At 34.7% G+C, this 23,615-nt stretch overlaps 2 protein-coding genes across 2 annotated transcripts; both read left to right on the top strand.

Moving 5' to 3' along the window:
• The first annotated feature begins 12,201 nt into the window (after positions 1-12,201).
• LOC133297643 (uncharacterized) lies at positions 12,202-14,365 on the top strand. Its single transcript, XM_061496809.1, has 4 exons — positions 12,202-13,074; positions 13,202-13,408; positions 14,004-14,114; positions 14,294-14,365. The coding sequence occupies exons 1-4, from the start codon at positions 12,202-12,204 to the stop codon at positions 14,363-14,365; spliced, it is 1,263 nt and encodes a 420-aa protein (XP_061352793.1).
• Positions 14,366-19,679: 5,314 nt separating this feature from the next.
• LOC133297641 (uncharacterized) lies at positions 19,680-22,289 on the top strand. The gene is made up of 3 exons (XM_061496808.1): positions 19,680-21,095; positions 21,195-21,364; positions 22,190-22,289. The coding sequence occupies exons 1-3, from the start codon at positions 19,680-19,682 to the stop codon at positions 22,287-22,289; spliced, it is 1,686 nt and encodes a 561-aa protein (XP_061352792.1).
• The last annotated feature ends 1,326 nt before the right edge of the window (positions 22,290-23,615 follow it).

Here is a 23,615-nt window from a genome sequence, read left to right as displayed (position 1 = left end):
AAATTATTCTTCATGTCTGCGTACATTTTGGTGGCTCCTGGGTGAATCGAGTACTGACTCTTGTGGGCTATTTCCATCACTTCATCTCTCAAGAGTCGTGTAGGGACGACAATTTTCCCTTGAAAGGTAATTATACCTTGTTGATTTAAACTAACTCCAGGTTGATTTCTTAACCGTTTCAAACAATCTACGGCTTGTTGGGCTTCCTTGATCCTCTCTAAGAGTTCATCTTGGATTTGTACTGCGTAATATTCCTGTCCGCATTCACTGTTTACCACTGCGAGATTTAAATCTCGGAAATCTTCAATCAATTGTTGTTCGGCTATCATCATACTTGCAATTCCTCTGACTTTTCTGCTCAAGGCATCAGCAACTACATTCGCCTTGCCGGGATGATACTTTAGTTCAAAGTCATAATCTTTCAGGAATTCCATCCATCGGCGCTGTCTCATGTTCAGCTCCTTCTGATCAAATAAGTACTTGAGGCTTTTGTGGTCACTATATACTGTCGTAGTAGCACCGTATAAGTGATGACGCCATATCTTCAAAGCAAATACGATTGCTGCCAACTCAAGATCATGAGTGGGATAATTCTCTTCATGTGACTTCAACTGTCGAGATGCGTACGCGACTGGTCTGCCATTTTGCATAAGCACACATCTCAAACCCATCTTTGAGGCATCACAATAAACTTCAAATGGTTCTTCAGGGTTTGGTAATGTCAGCACTGGGGCTGTCGTCAGCATCTTCTTTAACTTCTGAAAGCAAACTTCGCATTCATCAGTCCACACAAAAGGGACTTCCTTCCTTGTTAATCGGGTGAGTGGTAACACCCGCTTCGAGAATCCTTCAATAAATCTTCTATAATACCCTGCCAATCCAAGAAAGCTTCTTATCTCTGTGACCGTCTTGGGTCGCTCCCAGTCAACTACTGCTTTGATTTTACTGGGGTCCACCGCTACTCCTTTATCTGATATCACATGCCCAAGGAATTGAATCTCGGGCAGCCAAAATTCACTTTTGGATGGTTTGGCGTATAGCTGTTTCTCCCGTAATATTTGCAGCACGATTCTCAGATGCTCCTCATGCTCCTCCTTGCTCTTTGAGTATATCAATATGTCATCGATAAACACGACAACAAATTGATCCAGATAAGGTTTGAATATTTGATTCATATATCCCATGAACACTGTTGGGGCATTTGTTAGTCCGAAAGGAATGACCAGGTACTCGTAGTGCCCATATCTTGATCTGAATGCTGTCTTCGGAACGTCTTCCGGCTTGATCCGGATCTGATGATATCCTGATCGGAGATCGATCTTTGAAAATACTCTTGCACCTCTCAGCTGATCAATTAAGTCCTCAATACGAGGCAGTGGGTACTTGTTCTTCACAGTAACCTTGTAGAGCTGTCGGTAATCCGTGCATAGTCTCATTGACCCGTCCTTCTTCTTCACAAATAATATTGGCGCTCCCCATGGAGACACACTGGGTCTGATAAAATTTTTCTTTATTAAGTCTTCCAATTGCTTCTTTAATTCCACAAGTTCAAGTGGTGACATACGGTAGGGCGCAATTGAAATTGGCCCAGTTCCCGGTACTAGCTCAATTGAAAATTGTACCTCTCGTTCTGGAGGGAAATTGGTGATATCATCGGGAAAAACATCCTCAAACTCCTTAACCACTAGAATGTTGGACAGTGGTATCTCTTCTTCTCCTACAAGAGTTCCCATCATTATCATGGAGCATTCTCTTGTTTCAGGCGCTGAGTTTTCTTCTGCTCCTTCTTTGCCGATAATCAAACTGCGATTGCTGCAGTCAATCACCACTCGCTGCTTGGCGAGCCAGTCCATCCCTAGAATCACATTGATCTTCTCTAGTGGGAGGACTATGAAGTCCTGTTTGTACTTCTTTCCTTCATAGATAAATGCGACGTCTCTACATAGTAGGTACGCCTTAGCAACTTTTCCCGTCGCGGTCATGATCCGCATAGGTACTTGCAGTCTATCAGTAAATAAATCGTACGCTTTCGCCACATAATCGGCGACAAACGAATTCGTAGCACCAGAATCAAATAGTACATCTAAATTTTCATGGCAAATATAGATCGTACCTTTCACCAGTTCAGCTGCCTGGTCTGCCGTGTGTTGATCGAGGGTGTAAACTCTGCCCATCCTTGGTGCTTCTTCTGTTGCTTGTTGGTTTCCCCATAGTGGACAGTTCTTGACATAGTGTCCTTCTTTTCCACACTTGTAGCAGTTTGGGGTTCCACTTAGACAGTTATCGTAATGAGGCTTCTTGCATTTTGGACAGTTCGGAGGTTTGTTGTTGTGGCTGTTGTTTCCCCGGTAGTTTCCGGGTCTCTTGAACTTGTTGTCATCTCGCCTGGGCTGCCAGGGCTTTCCTCCGTTGTTTCCTCGCCATGGTCCAGTCTTTCCTTTATAACCATTCCCGCTAGCTTCCACGGGTTTCTTCTGTTGGCCAATAGCTTCCACTCTTCTGCATCGATTGATTAGGGTTGCAAAGTCACATGGGTCGTTGCCGGCTACTAGCTCAACAATTCTGGGATTCAGACCCCTTTGAAACTTCGCCATCAGAAAGTCTGGTAAAGGCATTGCTCCTCTGTACGTTGCCAATCTTAGTAACTCATTAAACTTAGCATGATACTGGTCCACCGTCATCGTTCCTTGAACCAGTTTGTCAAATTCTCCTTGTTTACTATCCCGGATTGACATCGGAAAGTATTTCTCCAAGAACATTTCCTCGAACACGGCCCAAGTTATAACCGCATTCTGCATTTCCAACGGTTGGGACGCATTTGCCCACCAGTGGTGAGCATATCCTTCTAGCATGTACGTCGAGAATAGCACCTTCTGATCGTCGGTGCATTGGATAACTCGAAAAATCTTGTCCATTGCTTGCAGCCATTGTACAGCTGCCATTGAGTCAGGACTTCCTTGAAAGGAGGGTGGTTTGTGCTTTCTAAACGCCAACAGTAGTCCTTGGTTATCTTGACCTGCCGCACCGTTTCTTGGAGGAGGTCGGGGTCCTTCACCATGACCCCCGGCTCCTGTTCCCGAGCCGCTTGCTCCGTTATTGTTTGCATTAGCATTTGGGTTCCTTCTGATCTCATTCATTATATTCTGAAACATATCTCCCGTGTTGGTTTGTAATTGGGTGATGGTGTCCCGCAACGTGTTAATTTGTCCTTGTATATCTTGCGTAGGGGTTCTTCGTGGAGGCATCTTGCTGTACATAGATACAACAAATGGTTAGTGTTCCATCCTAATCCGAAATTTTGCTCTGATACCATAAATGTAACACCCCAAATGTAAATACATATAGGGTGCACCTTCATCATGCATTCAACGCACGGAAGTCTAAATTTAAACTTTACAAATGCAAATATCAGAGTGCGGAATGGAAACACATAACCATACTTATTCCATATAAAATTAAAAGCGTTAAAACGTCAATACAAAATAAATAACACTAAACATTATTTAATGTAATCCCAAAAAGATTAACTAATCATAAATAAAAACATAATTTATGCCGCATCATAAGCCCAGTCATAATGTGGTTGTGGTTCCTCTAGCCATTGTGTACTTAGTGCTTCATCGAAATCATAATGTGGAAAAGCTTCTATTAATAATTTCATAGCCTCAGTCCATAGGCCTCTATCTGTTAGATCCTTTAGTTTCTCTTCCCAGGTAGGTGGAGTTTCTTCTTCTTTACGTACCAGTCTCTTACCCTTTCTTTCCCACATAACTTTCTTATTACTTTCTTTCATCTTTTCCTGAAATGGGTGGTCAAGGGGGGTGAGATTTTGGGGAAAATCTCAGTAAGGTTCACAGCTGGAGCATTCTCCAACTATGACGCTTACTCCTGCAACAGTTTATAATAACAATACAAAATGGAACATTTAACATCATCATATAAAAATATCATGCCATCATCATCATCATCATATTCCTGCCGGCTTTTACGGACTTACGGAGATACCCAGAGTCCTCGTCAGGTTGCAACTGGAGTATCAGTGCACATGCCAACATTTAATAGCATGGTTTTAAGTTTCAAAAATATCATAATCATATAATGTAAAGCACTATAAACATATTGCAGTCAGACCATAACTTATCATAGTTTCATAATGGTGGCATACATAGAGAGATTACTTCAACAACTGTAAACACTTATAGTGCTTGTCGTTCTTTACTTGTATACTTTCAACTTTTGATCTCTTTACTTGCCTGTTTGCTCCCTTGACTCCCTAACATCATCATATCATCTTTTAGTAACTTATATAACATTCAACATTTGTGTTTTATCCATGTATAGGTCTCGGCTTTGCAGGTTTAATTACCTAGAGGAGTTGTTTTGCTTACTTACCCACTTGTGTAGGTTTTAGGACATTATTAGGTCATCATAACACTTAATAGAATTATTAAAGATTTCATTCTAGGCATGTATAGGTTCGGCCACCATAGATAAACATCTAGGAATATAATTTTTAAAACATGCTTTCAATTATATTATTAACTTAACATGGTTAGATCCTTTCAACATTAATCAAATAAAACCTCTTTTAGCTACATACCATTCGGCCTTATTGCCCTAAAATACCTAAGGGATTACTTCTAAAACATGCTTCTAACATTATTGATAATTTATCATATTTAAATCCTAGAGCATCATTCAAAACATCATCTTATATTCGGCCAACTAAGGTTATGATCATGCAAAATTGATTTAGAACCTAGGCTACTAAACATGCTAATCTAACATCATCATTTCATCATCTTTCATATCATTTAAACATCTCTTCATGCTTATAATTATCATACATGGTTCGGCCTTCTAGGGATCATATACTTAGGATATCACTTTCATGCTTTTACATGTCATTCCTAACCAAGAAGGTTCATAGGCTTACCTTTGATGATGATCAACGACTTAAGGAAACACTTCTTGACCTTTGACTACTTTGAATCTTCTTGAATGAACTTCCTTCCTCCTTGAACATACAAGGCCGCAAGCTTAAAGAGAGGAGAAGAGGGATTTTCTTGCTTAGAGATGAAGGGTTCTTTGGTGGAATTGTTAGGAAGAAGGACTAAGATCCAGGCTTGTATTTGATCTTGGAACAATTAGGTATTTCTCACTAACACACTCACCATTTCGAAGCATTCATGGACTTCACAAAATGAACTAAACTCTTTGTTCTTTCCTTTGGTAGTGCCGCGGCTATAGAGGGAAAAAGGAGAGACTAAAGCTTGTTCAAATAGGCAACCTAGAAGCCTTGCCATTACTTGATTGCTGGTAGGTTTCGATCACATTAAATGAGAGTAAGGTGGTGATTTGTTGTCATAGGTTAGATTGCTTAATTTAGGGACAAGAACATGATGTCAATTTCCTTGATTAAGGAAATTTAGTGATTGCTTGATTTAAGGAATTGATGATGTGTGACTAATCGTCATTAAAAGTTGCTCCCTTGATTTAAGAAACAGAATTATTTGATTGATTGACATATTGTCATCAATTTGCTTGATTTAGGGAAAGTGATTGACTACTAATCATCATAATCCTAACTTCCTTGTTTAAAGGAATTTGACTGGCTTGACTTAAGGAAATTCGATTTGCATTTAATGGCTTGAAAATCAAATAAAATCAAATTCATTTCCTACACCTAGGCCGCGGATTTTAAATGCTTGGAAGGAAAAGATTTCCTTTAATTTTGGACCATGATTTATTCCTTAAGATTATGGACCTTTAACCTATTAACCTGACCTAATTTGTGCCTATTTTTCCATGATTTTATGACACTTTAAATTGACTTCTTAGAGCTTGTTTTCTCTAGTAAAACCGTGGGCTTCTTGCTTGTAGGGAAAGAATTCTAATTTAATTCCTAGTCATATAGTACTTCTTTAGGTTTATTATGTCATGGCCTTACTTTGGGCTTTAACTTGATTTGGGTTTCATTTACCTTATTGGACTTTACTTTATCATATAGAGCTTTCTTTGTATCACTTGGACTTGTCCACATTAAATGGAATTAAAACTTCCTTTGTTGGGTTATACTTTGATCCATGAATTCATTGGATCCCTAATGCTTATGTCTTTGGTCCATTGGACCCATACTTCTAATTTACTTAATCATAAACTATTTCATCTGAAATGTCTCGTTTATTAATTATCATAATTCTTCATTAATCATGATACAATATTTAGGGTTGTTATATCCTCCCCCACTAATAAAATTTTCGTCCCGAAAATTACTATAACTCGGGGTACTTCTGTCTAATCTTATCTTCTCGCTCCCAAGTTGCTTCTTCGGGAGTCCTTCCTTGCCATTGCACTTTTACCATGGGTATCACCTTGCTGCAAAGCTGCTTCTCTTCTCTATCCAGAATCTTGATTGGTACCACCGGGATCTTCAAATTAGGTCGTACTTCCACTTCATCCGGTAATACAACATATGAGGGATCGGCTACATATTTCTTCAATTGGCTAACATGAAATACATCGTGAAGATTTGCCAAATTTGGAGGTAATGCCAACTGATAAGTTATCGGCCCCACCCTTTTCAGAATCTGATAAGGACCGATATAACGCGAACTTAACTTTCTTACACCGAGGATATAACAACCCTAAATATTGTATCATGATTAATGAAGAATTATGATAATTAATAAACGAGACATTTCAGATGAAATAGTTTATGATTAAGTAAATTAGAAGTATGGGTCCAATGGACCAAAGACATAAGCATTAGGGATCCAATGAATTCATGGATCAAAGTATAACCCAACAAAGGAAGTTTTAATTCCATTTAATGTGGACAAGTCCAAGTGATACAAAGAAAGCTCTATATGATAAAGTAAAGTCCAATAAGGTAAATGAAACCCAAATCAAGTTAAAGCCCAAAGTAAGGCCATGACATAATAAACCTAAAGAAGTACTATATGACTAGGAATTAAATTAGAATTCTTTCCCTACAAGCAAGAAGCCCACGGTTTTACTAGAGAAAACAAGCTCTAAGAAGTCAATTTAAAGTGTCATAAAATCATGGAAAAATAGGCACAAATTAGGTCAGGTTAATAGGTTAAAGGTCCATAATCTTAAGGAATAAATCATGGTCCAAAATTAAAGGAAATCTTTTCCTTCCAAGCATTTAAAATCTGCGGCCTAGGTGTAGGAAATGAATTTGATTTTATTTGATTTTCAAGCCATTAAATTCACTAAATTTCCTTAATCAAGGAAATTGACATCATGTTCTTGTCCCTAAATTAAGCAATCTAACCTATGACAACAAATCACCACCTTACTCTCATTTAATGTGATCGAAACCTACCAGCAATCAAGTAATGGCAAGGCTTCTAGGTTGCCTATTTGAACAAGCTTTAGTCTCTCCTTTTTCCCTCTATAGCCGCGGCACTACCAAAGGAAAGAACAAAGAGTTTAGTTCATTTTGTGAAGTCCATGAATGCTTCGAAATGGTGAGTGTGTTAGTGAGAAATACCTAATTGTTCCAAGATCAAATACAAGCCTGGATCTTAGTCCTTCTTCCTAACAATTCCACCAAAGAACCCTTCATCTCTAAGCAAGAAAATCCCTCTTCTCCTCTCTTTAAGCTTGCGGCCTTGTATGTTCAAGGAGGAAGGAAGTTCATTCAAGAAGATTCAAAGTAGTCAAAGGTCAAGAAGTGTTTCCTTAAGTCGTTGATCATCATCAAAGGTAAGCCTATGAACCTTCTTGGTTAGGAATGACATGTAAAAGCATGAAAGTGATATCCTAAGTATATGATCCCTAGAAGGCCGAACCATGTATGATAATTATAAGCATGAAGAGATGTTTAAATGATATGAAAGATGATGAAATGATGATGTTAGATTAGCATGTTTAGTAGCCTAGGTTCTAAATCAATTTTGCATGATCATAACCTTAGTTGGCCGAATATATAAGATGATGTTTTGAATGATGCTCTAGGATTTAAATATGATAAATTATCAATAATGTTAGAAGCATGTTTTAGATAATCCCTTAGGTATTTTAGGGCAATAAGGCCGAATGGTATGTAGCTAAAAGAGGTTTTATTTGATTAATGTTGAAAGGATCTAACCATGTTAAGTTAATAATATAATTGAAAGCATGTTTTAAAAATTATATTCCTAGATGTTTATCTATGGTGGCCGAACCTATACATGCCTAGAATGAAATCTTTAATAATTCTATTAAGTGTTATGATGACCTAATAATGTCCTAAAACCTACACAAGTGGGTAAGTAAGCAAAACAACTCCTCTAGGTAATTAAACCTGCAAAGCCGAGACCTATACATGGATAAAACACAAATGTTGAATGTTATATAAGTTACTAAAAGATGATATGATGATGTTAGGGAGTCAAGGGAGCAAACAGGCAAGTAAAGAGATCAAAAGTTGAAAGTATACAAGTAAAGAACGACAAGCACTGTAAGTGTTTACAGTTGTTGAAGTAATCTCTCTATGTATGCCACCATTATGAAACTATGTTATGGTCTGACTGCAATATGTTTATAGTGCTTTACATTATGTGATTATGATATTTTTGAAACTTAAAACCATGCTATTAAATGTTGGCCTGTGCACTGATACTCCAGTTGCAACCTGACGAGGACTCTGGGTATCTCCGTAAGTCCGTAAAAGCCGGCAGGAATATGATGATGATGATGATGGCATGATATTTTTATATGATGATGTTAAATGTTCCATTTTGTATTGTTATTATAAACTGTTGCAGGAGTAAGCGTCATAGTTGGAGAATGCTCCAGCTGTGAACCTTACTGAGATTTTCCCCAAAATCTCACCCCCCTTGACCACCCATTTCAGGAAAAGATGAAAGAAAGTAATAAGAAAGTTATGTGGGAAAGAAAGGGTAAGAGACTGGTACGTAAAGAAGAAGAAACTCCACCTACCTGGGAAGAGAAACTAAAGGATCTAACAGATAGAGGCCTATGGACTGAGGCTATGAAATTATTAATAGAAGCTTTTCCACATTATGATTTCGATGAAGCACTAAGTACACAATGGCTAGAGGAACCACAACCACATTATGACTGGGCTTATGATGCGGCATAAATTATGTTTTTATTTATGATTAGTTAATCTTTTTGGGATTACATTAAATAATGTTTAGTGTTATTTATTTTGTATTGACGTTTTAACGCTTTTAATTTTATATGGAATAAGTATGGTTATGTGTTTCCATTCCGCACTCTGATATTTGCATTCGTAAAGTTTAAATTTAGACTTCCGCGCGTTGAATGCATGATGAAGGTGCACCCTATATGTATTTACATTTGGGGTGTTACATCATCATTAATTTATTTTCAAATGATAAAGCAAGAGAAGTTCCATTAACTAACATGCATAAGTAAACTTATATGCAGTTGCGGAGCCAGCCCAATAATTTAGGTGGTGCCAGAAAATTTGACATATTAAATTATTAAAATATTTATTAGGAAAAAAAATTTAATATGAATTGTAGCATAACGATCTAAATTATGTACTAAATAATATCACATAACATTGAAAATTCAAATGAACAATTATCATTGATTATATATCAAATAACAAATATAAAAATACACTAATCTTTTCAGTAAGCATTTCAAACATAAGAATTTCACTTTTCTCCTACAACATAATAAGTAATGAACCAAACATTGTCCTAAAAATATGAAAACAATCAAATATAATAATTATATGTATAATAAGCATTGTCCTTCGTCTTCTCTTTCATTTTCTCTATTCCTTAAATTTTCAATATCTCTCGTTAGAGAACATCTCCCTTATTTGCAACAACCATAAGCACGAAGGAAAGTTCTCACATTTGGGAATTAGGTTTTTGACTATTTTTTGTGTTTTCAATAACCCAAAACACAATAGTTTAATAAACCTTCATATTCCATAACTATAGACCTTTTATTCATTTGGTTTCATGATTGTTATTTTGAAGAGTTAAATGTATATCCTTTTAAATAACACAAGCATCTTATACCAAGATAAAAAAAAAATTCTAGTAGGTAACATGCATGATCCCTTATTCATAGTACTTGAACTCGATTCAATAATAATAAGCCAGTCTCATGCTGTCACAATTGGATGACTAGGTATTATGCTGGGTTCGACATAAGGGTTACTCATCCAAAAATTTATGTGAAAATCAAGAGAATCATTGTGAACCAAACTTGCCAGCAAATATACCGAGTGAAGAATACCCAACAGACATGAACTTTTGGCCTGACATGATCAGGGATTATCAATACAGAGACTATCAGATCATATAATAATTATTTCGTCCATAAATAAAATATGATTGATACAAGATTCTGGAACTTATCTAATTATTATTGAACCAATAACAATATGATGGATGCACTTATTTGAGCATAAATAGAAAACAAAATACAGTAAAAAAATTGACCTATCTTGTAGCATGCAGATAAAAACAAAATCGGCTATGTATTAGTAATTCCGACAGTTGCATCACACAAAAAAAGAACGATGAATGTTTTCATAAAGTTCATGTTATTAATCTCAGTCTAATAATCATTAGACGGACATAATAACTTTTAAGAAAACAAGTTGTAGTGAAAAGCAATGAATTAGAAGACTTACTGTGTAGAGAAGGGTGATTAAGGGATCTATCTCTTCTTCTGCAAAAGCCGACGGTGAGGGTGCTGCGTAGCAGCTATATGAGAGAGAGAGAGAGAGAGAGGGTGAAGGTGAAGGTGAAGAAGCAGAGGCACCAATATCAGAGAGAGACCAAAACACAATCAACAAAACCAAGTTGAGAACAAACTCAAAGACGGTGGTGCGGCCATGTTGTCGGCTGGTTCTGAGACAAAACCCATGGGCTTTGACCTAAAATATCAAAACAAAATAACCATGGGCTTAAAACCCAATTGATTGTCCAATATTGGGCCCATCATATCCAATGCATGATTAGCTTATCATATCCTATTTTTATCTCTTGTTTGGTGAGTCAATAGGATATGATTAGCTTATCCTATTGTCTCATTTTATCCTATCTAATGCATGATTTCTTATCTTATGGGAGGAGCTGGGTTAGGATTCAATAGGATAGGATATCAATATTGGATACCCAATAAATTTCCACGTTACACAATATATTTGTATTTATTGCATTATATTTTATTTTTTCTTTCTCTTTTCTCCTTCAACATAATCTTATCAGATTACTATAAATATATTGAATAGCGTGGGGATAAATTGGGTATTCAATATTTTTATTTTATTCCGTTGAATCCTAACCTAGTTCCTCCATAAGATAAGAAATATTGAATAGGATAAAATGAGACAATAGTATAAACTAATCATATCTTATTGATTCACCAAACATGAGTTAAAAGTAAAATATGATAAATTAGCATATCATATCTTCTTGATCTAGTCCTCCAAATAAGCGAATAAGGTATCCTAATTAAAAGCACACAATTATTTATCAAAAAAAAAATCACACACTTTGATGTACTTTGAAAGTACAACCAATGATCCCGATATATTAACACAAAACAGTTTTTGACTTTTACAGATATTGCGTAAGAGTCTTTAATTTTGAAAAGCCATCTTAAAATCAGACCTTTTTTCGTCATTTAAGAATACAAGGATATGTTTGGAGCACCTGATAAAGAAGATAGGATAGGATAGTTTACTATATCCTATTTTTATCTCTTGTTTGGTGAGTCAATAGGATATGATTAGCTTATCCTATTGTCTCATTTTATCCTATCCAATGCATGATTTCTTATCTTATGGGAGGAGCTGGGTTAGGATTCAATAGGATAGGATATCAATATTGGATACCCAATAAATATCCACGTTACCCAATATATTTGTATTTATTGCATTATATTTTATTTTTTCTTTCTCTTTTCTCCTTCAACATAATCTTATCAGATTACTAATCAGGTGCTCATCAAACACAGGAGGCTTATCAGCCCCATATCATAACCTACCCTTATCAGCCTCATATCATATCCTACCCACCAAACGAGCCCAAAAAGTTTTCTATATATATAAGGCAACCCTTGCATGTCAAATATAAACATTCAGCAAGAATCCAAAACCTTCCAAACCACACCAAGAAAAAGAAAAAGAATCCAAAATCTTCCGAATCCAAAACCTTTCTTCTGATAGTGATGGAGTCAGAGGTCCCAAGACTCGTTTTCTATGTCCTCGCTGAAACCGTTTCCGCTATATACAAAACTCATCAACACTGGCCTCAGATTCTTGAATGGCTTGTGTCGTCTATCGCTTCAAACGACGACGACAAGTTTCGTGAAGTCGCGCTGTTGGTTTTGTGTTCGTTGCCAAACGATTGTTGTTTTCTTGTTTGCGATGCTCTCCGCGACCGCCGCCGCCTTCTTCATTCGTCGTTCTTGATTTCTCTGGCGTCGTCGAACCCTAACGTTCAGGTTGCGTCGTTTGGTGCGGTTGTGAGTTTGGTTCAGTTGTTCTCTGATCCTTCACTGTTCCATGAGCTCTTACGCGCGATGATGGCTGGCGTGTTCACACTATTGCACGGTTTCGAAGGTACCTATTTTCGAATCGCGTTCGTTGAGTTGATAAATCTGGTGTCTCAAGAGCCTCTTCTGTTGAAGCCTTACGTGAGTGACATGGTTCTCGACGCGCTTCAGATCGCGGAGAGTGAGGGTTTGACCAATGAAACGCATCGTTTGGCGTTTGAGTTGGTTATGGCCATGACTGAGGTAAAAGAGTACGGTGAACACGTGTTGCTAAACCTTCCTTCTCAAACTGTGGTTAGGTTGTTCCTCGTTTCTTTGAAAATGCTTCTGTGTATTGAAGAGGATGGTGGTGTTGGTGACCATGACCATGACCATGACTTTGGAATAAAGTGTTTGAAACAACTTTGTGTTACACTTGGAGGGAGTAAAGTATTGGCAATTGCTTCTGAACTGTTGCCTCTTTACTTGGATTCCAAGGAATGGAAGAAGCGTCATGCTGGAATTACAATGCTTACTGTGATCTCAAAAGAGTTCTCTGATGAAATGGTGACCTCATCATCTTAACACCTCTCTTTGCTTTCATATATATTAATAACTTTTTGACTTAATTGCTGGTGAGGTTTACTACTTTCTCACACTGTCTAAACTTTGTTTATTAATTACATTTTTGCAGGTATTGATGGAAAATTTTCTTGGGGAAGTGCTGACCAAAGTTTTGAATTCATTCCGAGACTCTCATGCTCAAGTTAGGTTGGCAGCTTTTAATTTTATGGAGACGCCTACAAACTTTGTCCATGTGGCGCAAACCCTTTATCATCCTAAGCTTGTCAATGCTTTAATTTCTATTGCACTTGACAATGATCAGGACTATAAAGTGAAGGTATTGTAGATATATAGATGTGAAATTGAATTTGAATTTACTTGCATCATGTTAAAGCTGATTATTATGATCTACAAACTTCCATAACCCATAGATAGTTGCTTCATTTCCATGAAACATAAATACAGGAGAAACAACTCTGAAGTACATATAAACTCACTTTGCTAGTAGTCTAGGGGATTAATTCAGTTTTAGATTATTCACTTCATCCATTGCTTCATTTGAATGAATTTTGCTGCTAGTTTTTTGGTATGCCACTCATGACTATATAAACAAAGGTATAATCCCTGGTGTATAGTTAAAAGGTACCTCCTCTTATTATGATCAAGATACATACCTCCTCTCAATCTCATGTTGAAATTTTTTAGCAATTTATCTTTTGATAGTTTTTCTTTGAAATGAACACTTGGGGTGGGAACGTTGGCAATGCTTGGAAGCATGAACAGTGTCTAGATATTTTACTCATCCTTCCATTCTTTATATTTTCACTATCACCGAGCAAGTCATTATTGTTATTATCATCAGCATGTGTGTCTTCTTTATCTTGTTTTTCAAACATGTCTTATAAGTTAATAATCTTGTGTTGCTTTTCTAGGAAAAAGCTGCGTCAGCAATGCTATTCGTTCTAAGGAACACTCTTCCAGAGAGCTTAACTATGTTCAAGGACGTGGACACCGTAATGGGCAAATTGTTGTCATTGCTTCAGGTAAAAATTACAATCTTTTTTTATGCTGGAATTCAGTGTCTGTCGATAAGTTACCGGATAATTTATTACTACCAATAAAGTAGGAATTATCTTTCTTACATTTTCCTTTTGAAATTTTCATCAAGGCTCATAATATTCTAGTTCCCACCATTGTGATATGCTTATTTGATGTTTTTCAGCCATCTGCTTGCAAAGAAATGTCAAAATCATCTGTGTTTGCCCTCAGCAGTTTTTTAATTAAATATCTTTAACATCTCAAAAAAGAAAAAAAAGAAAAAAAGAAAAAAAAACATTGAGGACAATGAAAAGCACTGTGCTGGAATCTCCATTAACTCTGGTCCACGACACGATCAACTGATTGAGCTTTTTTTTTCTTTTTTTCGCCTCATATCAGAAACAACTGAGTCCTAGTCCCACTTACCGAAACTGCGACTTATATCACACGTTTTAATTGCTATTGGAAAAGCAGCACCCCTCATTATGTAATATATACACAATTATACATTATATATTGCTGCCACGTCCCACGAGATAATAACTATTTAAATGTCATGGTCTAAGTATCTACATAGCAGGGATTTATATGGCAATGCCTAATTTTTCCAAACGTGGAAAAAATTTAAAGGTGGCCAGAAAAAAAATTTCAAAAATGAAAATAAAAATTTTTATATTTGAAAAAAAGGAGTACCCACCACCGTATCACTATGTATAGTTTTGTTCCCTTGTTATAATGTTGCTCCCGGTCTGTGTCAGTCATGGCTGACATGCACAAGATCAAATAGCTGTCTCTCCGTCAATTGTGTGGGTCACCTTTTTTTCTCATCTGCTATACCTAATTTCCAATATTTCTTATTAGGATAAGTAGATGAAATGAAATCTAAAGGGTCCTTGCTTGCCATAAATTTATTATGGGGTCAAAGTTTAGCAAGGAAATTATTTGGTATTGGGAATTGGTCTATTATATATACGAAACCCTCAAACCCCTAATGATGAGTTATCTAAAACAGGTTATAGGCATCGAATGAACTTACATGTTAACATTTGTATTTACAGCCCTTAAAAAGATAATATTAAGTGATATATTTGGATAATTGTTTCTTATGTTGTAAGGGATAATTTTATCTTCTATATACATAAAAGTGTATGAGGTCCATGTGAAGAGAGAGATTTAAAAATCGTAAAATTTAAAATCGTAATGTAAAAAAATCATAAAAAATCATAAAAACGTAAAAACGTTTGAAATATTGATAAAACCGTAGTGATAAATCGATTTTTTAACAACTATTGTCACACCTCTTTATAAAATAAAAGGACATAAGGTATGTCATTTAAAATGACACACATTTTTCACTAGTTATATATATAGTTTTAAGAACAAAACAATAGTCGATGACAAAGATTTCTCTTAAATACTATTGGGAATTTAAGTGTGGTCAATCTGCATTTCAAAGGAATAAATTAAATATGATACATCAAATACCTTAATTTTAGGTTGAGATGTAATATCAAATCCCTATCATATTCTTTCTTTATTCAGTGCATTTCATATATTTAAATAAACTTATTAATTATTTTAATTCACTCAAAGTGATCATTGTATATCTCATTCTTTTAATTCTTTAGCAGTTGTATTTTGTTTCTTTAATTCCCGTGGTTGACATATTAAGTTTACTTATGCATGCTAGTTAATGAAGCTCCTCTTCCTTTATCAATTCATAATAAATTAATGATGACAGGAGCAAAAATGTGTTGATAACTCAAATTCTGATAAGGTTGTTATGTACAAAGTTGATTCTCCGACACATAAAGCCAATTGTATGAGAGAAGGTTATATTATTGGGTAATATATTTGTCATTTAAACAGGAAAATAAAAAGTTTTCCTGCATAGACAGCAATCAAAAGAGAGAGATAGCAATTAAAGAGAGAGAAACAAAAATTAACGAGCTCTTCATCTATTGAGTTATCAACACATTTTTGCTCATGTCATCATTAATTTATTTTCAAATGATAAAGCAAGAGGAGTTCCATTAACTAACATGCATAAGTAAACTTATATGCAGTTGCGGAGCCAGCCCAATAATTTAGGTGGTGCCAGAAAATTTGACATATTAAATTATTAAAATATTTATTAGGAAAAAAAATTTAATATGAATTGTAGCATAATGATCTAAATTATGTACTAAATAATATCACGTAACATTGAAAATTCAAATGAACAATTATCATTGATTATATATCAAATAAAAAATATAAAAATACACTAATCTTTTCGGTAAGCATTTCAAACATAAGAATTTCACTTTTCTCCTACAACATAATAAGTAATGAACCAAACATTGTCCTAAAAATATGAAAACAATCAAATATAATAATTATATGTATAATAAGCATTGTCCTTCGTCTTCTCTTTCATTTTCTCTATTCCTTAAATTTTCAATATCTCTCGTTAGAGAACATCTCCCTTATTTGCAACAACCATAAGCACGAAGGAAAGTTCTCACATTTGGGAATTAGGTTTTTGACTATTTTTTGTGTTTTCAATAATCCAAAACACAATAGTTTAATAAACCTTCATATTCCATAACTATAGACCTGTTATTCATTTGGTTTCATGATTGTTATTTTCAAGAGTTAAGTGTGTATCCTTTTAAATAACACAAATTATGTCTTTTTAATTTTAACATTATGTCTTACCGGTAAGACATAGTTATAACATAAAAAACTATTTTCATGAAAAGTTATTTTTTCTCTCTCTACACGTCAGTTGAAGTGACTGAGGAAAGGAGAAAAAAAAGTAATTTTTCATATTATAACTATGTCTTAACAGTAAGATATAGTGTCAAAAACCAATAGGACACAAGGTTCTGTCCTTTAAAAGGACAAATCCTTTTCTCTACTTTTAAGGGGTTTATTTGAGCTCAAATTCTGAAATAGGTTAACTAATCATTTTTGTGATTAAGTTTAGATGTCTTTATTTTTTAAAATAATAGGAATAAGAATAAATAACATAACTAATTAGAATAAAGCGAAAAAAAATATACGAGATAAAAAATAAAAGAAGGTGAAACACAAAAATAACATACTATACACGTTCTTTATTATTTGTTTGCATTTAAATAATTTATTGTTACTTTATATTGAGTATTTGATTTTCTATTTAGGTGGTGCCAAATTATAATTTGAAGCTTGATTAATTATAATTAATTATGTAATATATGTAATAAGTAAAAAAAAAAACAAGCAGGTGCCTTGGCACCTGCTGGCGTATGTGTGGCTCCGCCGCTGCTTATATGTCATCGTGGGAGCTAAAGAATAAAGTTTGATAGTTGAGTAATGAATTTTTTTTTTAGGAAGCATCTGTTTACAAAAAAAAATTATAAACTTTTACAAATTACACTATGTACTCTCAAAAATACATAATGTAATCTAGTATATTTTTGAGAATACATATTATAATTTGTAAAAAAATTTATAAATATAATACTCCCCTTTTCTGTATGTGAAACAAGCAAATTTTGTTTAAATTTAGATACAAATTGATAAATGGGAAAGAAAAAGTTATACAGCTTGTTTGACAACTCTTAATTATTATTATTATTTAAATAAAAAACCTTTTAAAAAATTGTTAAAATTAAAGAATTTAATTTTAAAATAAAATAATTTAATTTTAAAATAAAATAATTTAAATATGCGTTTAGTAGTTATGTATTAATAGTTATAAATATCCGTGAACTATGTGGTTAACACTAGGTCTCTTTGGTTCTCATCCCGTGTTGACCACCTATATATCACCTACTCTGTCCTATGTATATATGGTAATGGCGGCAAATTTAGTAAGTATTACGAATGCACCAAATTTTTGATATATTTTTTATTTATAATTCATTATCTGATCATATAAGGAAAAGTTTGATGTAATATTATTATTTTTTATTAAATTATCTTGTTACCTAATTTTAAAATGAATTATTTTTATTATAATTTAATAAAATACAACACGCACTACAGGAAACTATGGGTTTATCATATTACAGGAAATTATCTCTTCTTTGGGGAGTCAATAGGATATGATTAGCTTATCCTATTATCTCCTTTTATCCTATCCAATACATGATTTCTTATCTTATGAGAGGAGCTGGGTTATGATTCAATAGGATAGGATATCAATATTGGATACCCAATAAATACCCACGTTACCCAATATATTTGTATTTATTGCATTATATTTTATTTTTTCTTTCTCTTTTCTCCTTCAACATAATCTTATCAGATTACTAATCAGGTGCTCATCAAACACAGGAGGCTTATCATCCCCATATCATATCCTACCCTTATCAACCTCATATCATATACTACCCACCAAAAAAGTTTTCTATATATATAAGGCAACCCTTGCATGTCAATGTAAACATTCAGCAAGAATCCAAAACCTTCCAAACCAGACCAAGAAAAAGAAAAAGAATCCAAAATCTTCTGAATCCAAAACCTTTCTTCTGATAGTGATGGAGTCAGAGGTCCCAAGACTCGTTTTCTATGTCCTCGCTGAAACCGTTTCCGCTATATACAAAACTCATCAACACTGGCCTCAGATTCTTGAATGGCTTGTGTCGTCTATCGCTTCAAACGACGACGACAAGTTTCGTGAAGTCGCGCTGTTGGTTTTGTGTTCGTTGCCAAACGATTGTTGTTTTCTTGTTTGCGATGCTCTCCGCGATCTCTGGCGTCGTAACCCTAACGTTCAGATTGCGTCGTTTGGTGCGGTTGTGAGTTTGGTTCGGTTGTTCTCTGATCCTTCACTGTTCCATGAGCTCTTACGCGCGATGATGGTTGGCGTGTTCACACTATTGCACGGTTTCGAAGGTACCTATTTTCGAATCGCGTTCGTTGAGTTGATAAATCTAGTGTCTCAAGAGCCTCTTCTGTTGAAGCCTTATATGAGTGACATGGTTCTCGACGCGCTTCAGATCGCGGAGAGTGAGGGGTCCAAAGAAACGCATCCCATGACTGAGGTAAAAGAGTACGGTGAACACGTGTGGCTGAACCTTCATTCTCAAACTGTGGTTAGGTTGTTCCTCGTTTCTATGAAAATGCTTCTGTGTATTGAAGAGGATGGTTTTGAATATACCCCTGAGGAATAATATTAAAGTAACACATATGAACACTATGAACTTTCACACGTCCTTATCAAACTGTTTTGGTTAGGTTTAAATATTAGTAATAAAAACTAGTTTTTGGGACTATACAGAAAATTGCTTCTTGTCATTGAAGTTTTATCACCTTATTTGACAATACAATGTTATTATTTAAATACGGGTATTAATTTGTCTCCAGGCTCCAATTTGAATCAATACAATACACTTATTTATTTTCTCTCCATGTGCCGGGCGCAACGTCGTTTAACTTTTTGTTCTTTTTGTTAATATATACAGTAGCTTGTAATTAATTCAGTTAGTTAGAAGTCTGTTAGTTAGATGTTAGTTATTTCTGTTATTTACAGTTAAAGAGTCTTTGCTTCCGTGATTTTGTTGTATATATATCTGTAGTTTTCAATACATGTTTTCAATATGTATCAGAGCTCATCTAGAGCTCTGGTATTCACCCTCTCTTGTTCCCAATTCTTCTCAAAAGATTTTCCAACACCAGCACCAGAATCCAATCCCTATTACCTACATCCCAATGAAAGCTCATCGCTGGTCTTAGTATCTCCTTCAATGAATGGAAAGAACTTCCACACATGGCAAAGATCAATGCGTATGGCACTCCTATCCAAGAACAAGCTTGGTTTTGTTAATGGAACAATCAAGAAACCAGATGATGACAGTCCTCTATTTGGTTCATGGGAAAAGTGTAACACTATGATAATTTCTTGGCTCAATCGATCCATCTCAGAATCCATTGCACAATCAGTGCTTTGGATGGAGAAAGCAGATGATATATGGAACAACTTGAAAGACAGGTTTGCTCAAACTGATATGTTTAGAATTTCTGATCTTCAAGATGAAATTTTCAAATTGCAGCAAGGAGACAAATGTGTTTCAGATTACTTCACCCAATTAAAGATTTTATGGGATGAATTAGAAAGCTTACAGCCAATTTTACCATCTTGCGCATGTGGAGCAGCAACACAAGTAAAGGATACTCGTGAAAGGGACTATGTAATAAGATTCTTGAAAGGGTTAAATGACCAATTTGAACATGTGAGAGCTCAAGTAATGCTATTAGACCCTCTTCCATGTGTTAACAAAGTATTCTCATTGATTCTTCAGCAAGAAAGGCGCCTGAAAATAGGAGTCCAAGATTCACAATCTTTCATCAATATTGCTGAACAACAAAATTCCAGAGGACAACTAGACAGAGGACAGACTCGATATCATCCAAATTTCAATCAGAACTTCAACCAAGGTTTCAATCAAGGAAGAGGCCAAGGTTTTAATCAAGGAAGAGGCCAAGGTTTCAATCAAGGAAGAGGTCGTGGAAATAAGTTTTGCACATATTGCAAGAGAACAAACCATACCATCGAGACATGCTATCTCAAGCATGGATTTCCACCAGGATACCAAACCAGAAGACCATATGCTGCTGCTGCTGCTACAAACTTTGTTTCACTAGAATTTGATGATAGTGTACACAATACTGATCCAGAACCTGAACCAGAATCTCTGAATCTTGCCTTTTCAAAAGAACAACATCAAGAAATTCTGGAACTTCTACAAAGATCAAAGCTGCCTCACTCATCCAATATGATTCAAACCCACTCATCTGCTTTCAATATAGGTAACACAGTATCAGGTATAAAATCAAACCATTGGATTCTGGACACTGGAGCTACAGATCACATCACATATATTTTCTCTAATCTTTCATGTGTCCAATCCATAAATCCCATACACATCACACTTCCAAATGGCACTCAAATTACCACAACACAATCAGGCACAGCAAGAATTTCTGATTCTTTAGTTCTTAAAAATGTTCTCTATGTACCATCCTTTCGTGTCAATTTGATTTCAGTAACCAAACTTCTTCAAGACACCCAATCCTACATTCTTTTTCATGACTTAACTTGTTTCATCCAACAGATATCAACCAACCAGACGATTGGTTCAGCTAAACAATTAGATGGACTCTACATATTGAAGACACATGAAGGATCTGTAAAGAAAAGTTTCTGCAATAAAGTGAACTCCAATGATGCATTGATATGGCACCAAAGACTTGGTCATCCTTCTGAACCAGTCATGAAGACCATGTCCATCTACTTCCCTTTCATTTCATGTAATAAAATAGATCCCTGTGATATATGTCATTTCTCAAAACAAAGAAAATTACCTTACATTTCTAGTACAATCAAAACTACATTTCCTTTCCAATTAATACATACTGACATTTGGGGTCCCTTCTCCACAACTTCTTTACATGGCCATCGATATTTCTTAACAATTGTAGATGACTATACACGTTTTACATGGGCTATTCTTTTAAAGAACAAAGCTGAGGCACGAAACAATTTAAAACACTTTACTACCTATGTTGAAATCAATTCAAATCCTCCATAAAAATCATCAGAAGTGATAATGGAGCTGAATTCCTTATGACTGATTTCTATCTCTCAAAAGGGATTGAACATCAACGTTCTTGTGTTGAATCACCCCAACAAAATGGGGTTGCAGAACGTAAACACCAACATATCCTTAATGCAGCTCGTTCTCTTTTCTTTCAAGCCAAATTACCACTTAGCCTATGGACCTATGCAATTTCTCATGCCATACACATCATAAACAGAACCTGCACACCACTTTTAAATAACAAACCACCATATGAACTCCTATACAACAAACCACCATCACTTGAACATTATGTGTCTGCTCTAATTTCCGAATTTTAGCCTAAATGTTGTGTGTAACCCGTGAATTAATTCTTTATACATGCATTCAGATGTGATGAGTATTTGATATGGCCAACATCACTTGTTTGATGTTCTGTCTATTCTTTTCTTAATTGACCCTAATTAAGCGAAGATTCCTTCAGCAAATTTTTTTATTTTTATTTTTATTTTTACTTTTATTTTTTACAGAAAAATGTCAACACTACTGAATCTAGTTTATTCGCTCAAAAGTGCCAGACTGCCAGCAATTGAGAAAAAGATCGACAAGGATTCATGGAAGAAATGGTGACGAGAACTCAGACACAAAAGTAAATTAATTCTAATAATAATAGTTATATGGAAAAAATGTGTACTATTTTAAAGGACATAAAATTATGTCATTTTAAGTAAAAAAAAAAAGATAAATCATGGAAGAAAAAAAAATTAAGCAAAATCGGAGAGAGATTAAAAAATCGTAAAATTTAAAATCGTAATGTAAAAAAATCATAAAAAATCATAAAAACGTAAAAACGTTTGAAATATTGATAAAATCGTTTTGATGAAAAAAAATCGTAAAAATGTAAAACCGTAGTGATAAATCGATTTTTTAACAACTATTGTCACACCTCTTTATAAAATAAAAGGACATAAGGTATGTCATTTAAAATGACACACATTTTTCTCTAGTTATATATATAGTTTTAAGAACAAAACAATAGTCGATGACAAAGATTTCTCTTAAATACTATTGGGAATTTAAGTGTGGTCGATCTGCATTTCAAAGGAATAAATTAAATATGATACATCAAATACCTTAATTTTAGGTTGAGATGTAATATCAAATCCCTATCATATTCTTTCTTTATTCAGTGCATTTCATATATTTAAATAAACTTGTTAATTATTTTAATTCACTCAAAGTGATCATCGTATATCTCATTCTTTTAATTCTTTAGCAGTTGTATTTTGTTTCTTTAATTCCCGTGGTTGACATATTAAGTTTACTTATGCATGCTAGTTAATGAAGCTCCTCTTCCTTTATCAATTCATAATAAATTAATGATGACAGGAGCAAAAATGTGTTGATAACTCAAATTCTGATAAGGTTGTTATGTACAAAGTTGATTCTCCGACACATAAAGCCAATTGTATGAGAGAAGGTTATATTATTGCGTAATATATTTGTCATTTAAACAGGAAAATAAAAAGTTTTCCTGCATAGACAGCAATCAAAAGAGAGAGATAGCAATCAAAGAGAGAGAAACAAAAATTAACGAGCTCTTCATCTATTGTTGTATGTGCATGAAATTCTTTTATTTTCCTCCTACATAATAAATATGGGTTTATTTTTTCTAAAGTTACTTTAGATAACTTTATGTCATGTTCACCAAAACGACGTCGTTTTGGAGCGGAAATCATGGTGTTTTTGTAATTTTAATTTATTTCAGGGTTATAATAGTCTTTATCATTCTATTTTTTTAATTTTTCAACCATAAAACTACGTCGTTTCAATGAACATTAGACAAAGTTGTCTAAAGTAACATTAGATACTTTTTTCCCCAATAAATATAGGGATTAAAGTTTCTGCTGTAACTTTACATAAGAGTGCCTGCTGTGCTGTTAAACGGTGTCGTTT

This window comes from Gastrolobium bilobum, unplaced genomic scaffold (genome assembly GCF_033153095.1).
Source record: "Gastrolobium bilobum isolate Gb01-03AN ecotype WA unplaced genomic scaffold, APGP_CSIRO_Gbil_v1 utg24877, whole genome shotgun sequence".
Taxonomy (NCBI): domain Eukaryota; kingdom Viridiplantae; phylum Streptophyta; class Magnoliopsida; order Fabales; family Fabaceae; genus Gastrolobium; species Gastrolobium bilobum.
The sequence above is the reverse complement of the archived record's forward strand: the minus strand, read 5'-3'. Positions and strand labels throughout refer to the sequence as shown.

Bases quoted from the DNA above. Each gene is read 5' to 3' on its own strand.
- LOC133297643 (XM_061496809.1), top strand. From the start codon at position 12,202: ATGGAGTCAGAGGTCCCAAGACTCGTTTTCTATGTCCTCGCTGAAACC. The intron at 13,075-13,201 runs GTGACCTCATCA...ACATTTTTGCAG, and splicing joins AAGAGTTCTCTGATGAAATG to GTATTGATGGAAAATTTTCT. The intron at 13,409-14,003 runs GTATTGTAGATA...TTGCTTTTCTAG, and splicing joins ATCAGGACTATAAAGTGAAG to GAAAAAGCTGCGTCAGCAAT.
- LOC133297641 (XM_061496808.1), top strand. From the start codon at position 19,680: ATGTATCAGAGCTCATCTAGAGCTCTGGTATTCACCCTCTCTTGTTCC. The intron at 21,096-21,194 runs GTACCATCCTTT...TTCATCCAACAG, and splicing joins TTCTTAAAAATGTTCTCTAT to ATATCAACCAACCAGACGAT. The intron at 21,365-22,189 runs GTCCATCTACTT...TATTTTTTACAG, and splicing joins GAACCAGTCATGAAGACCAT to AAAAATGTCAACACTACTGA.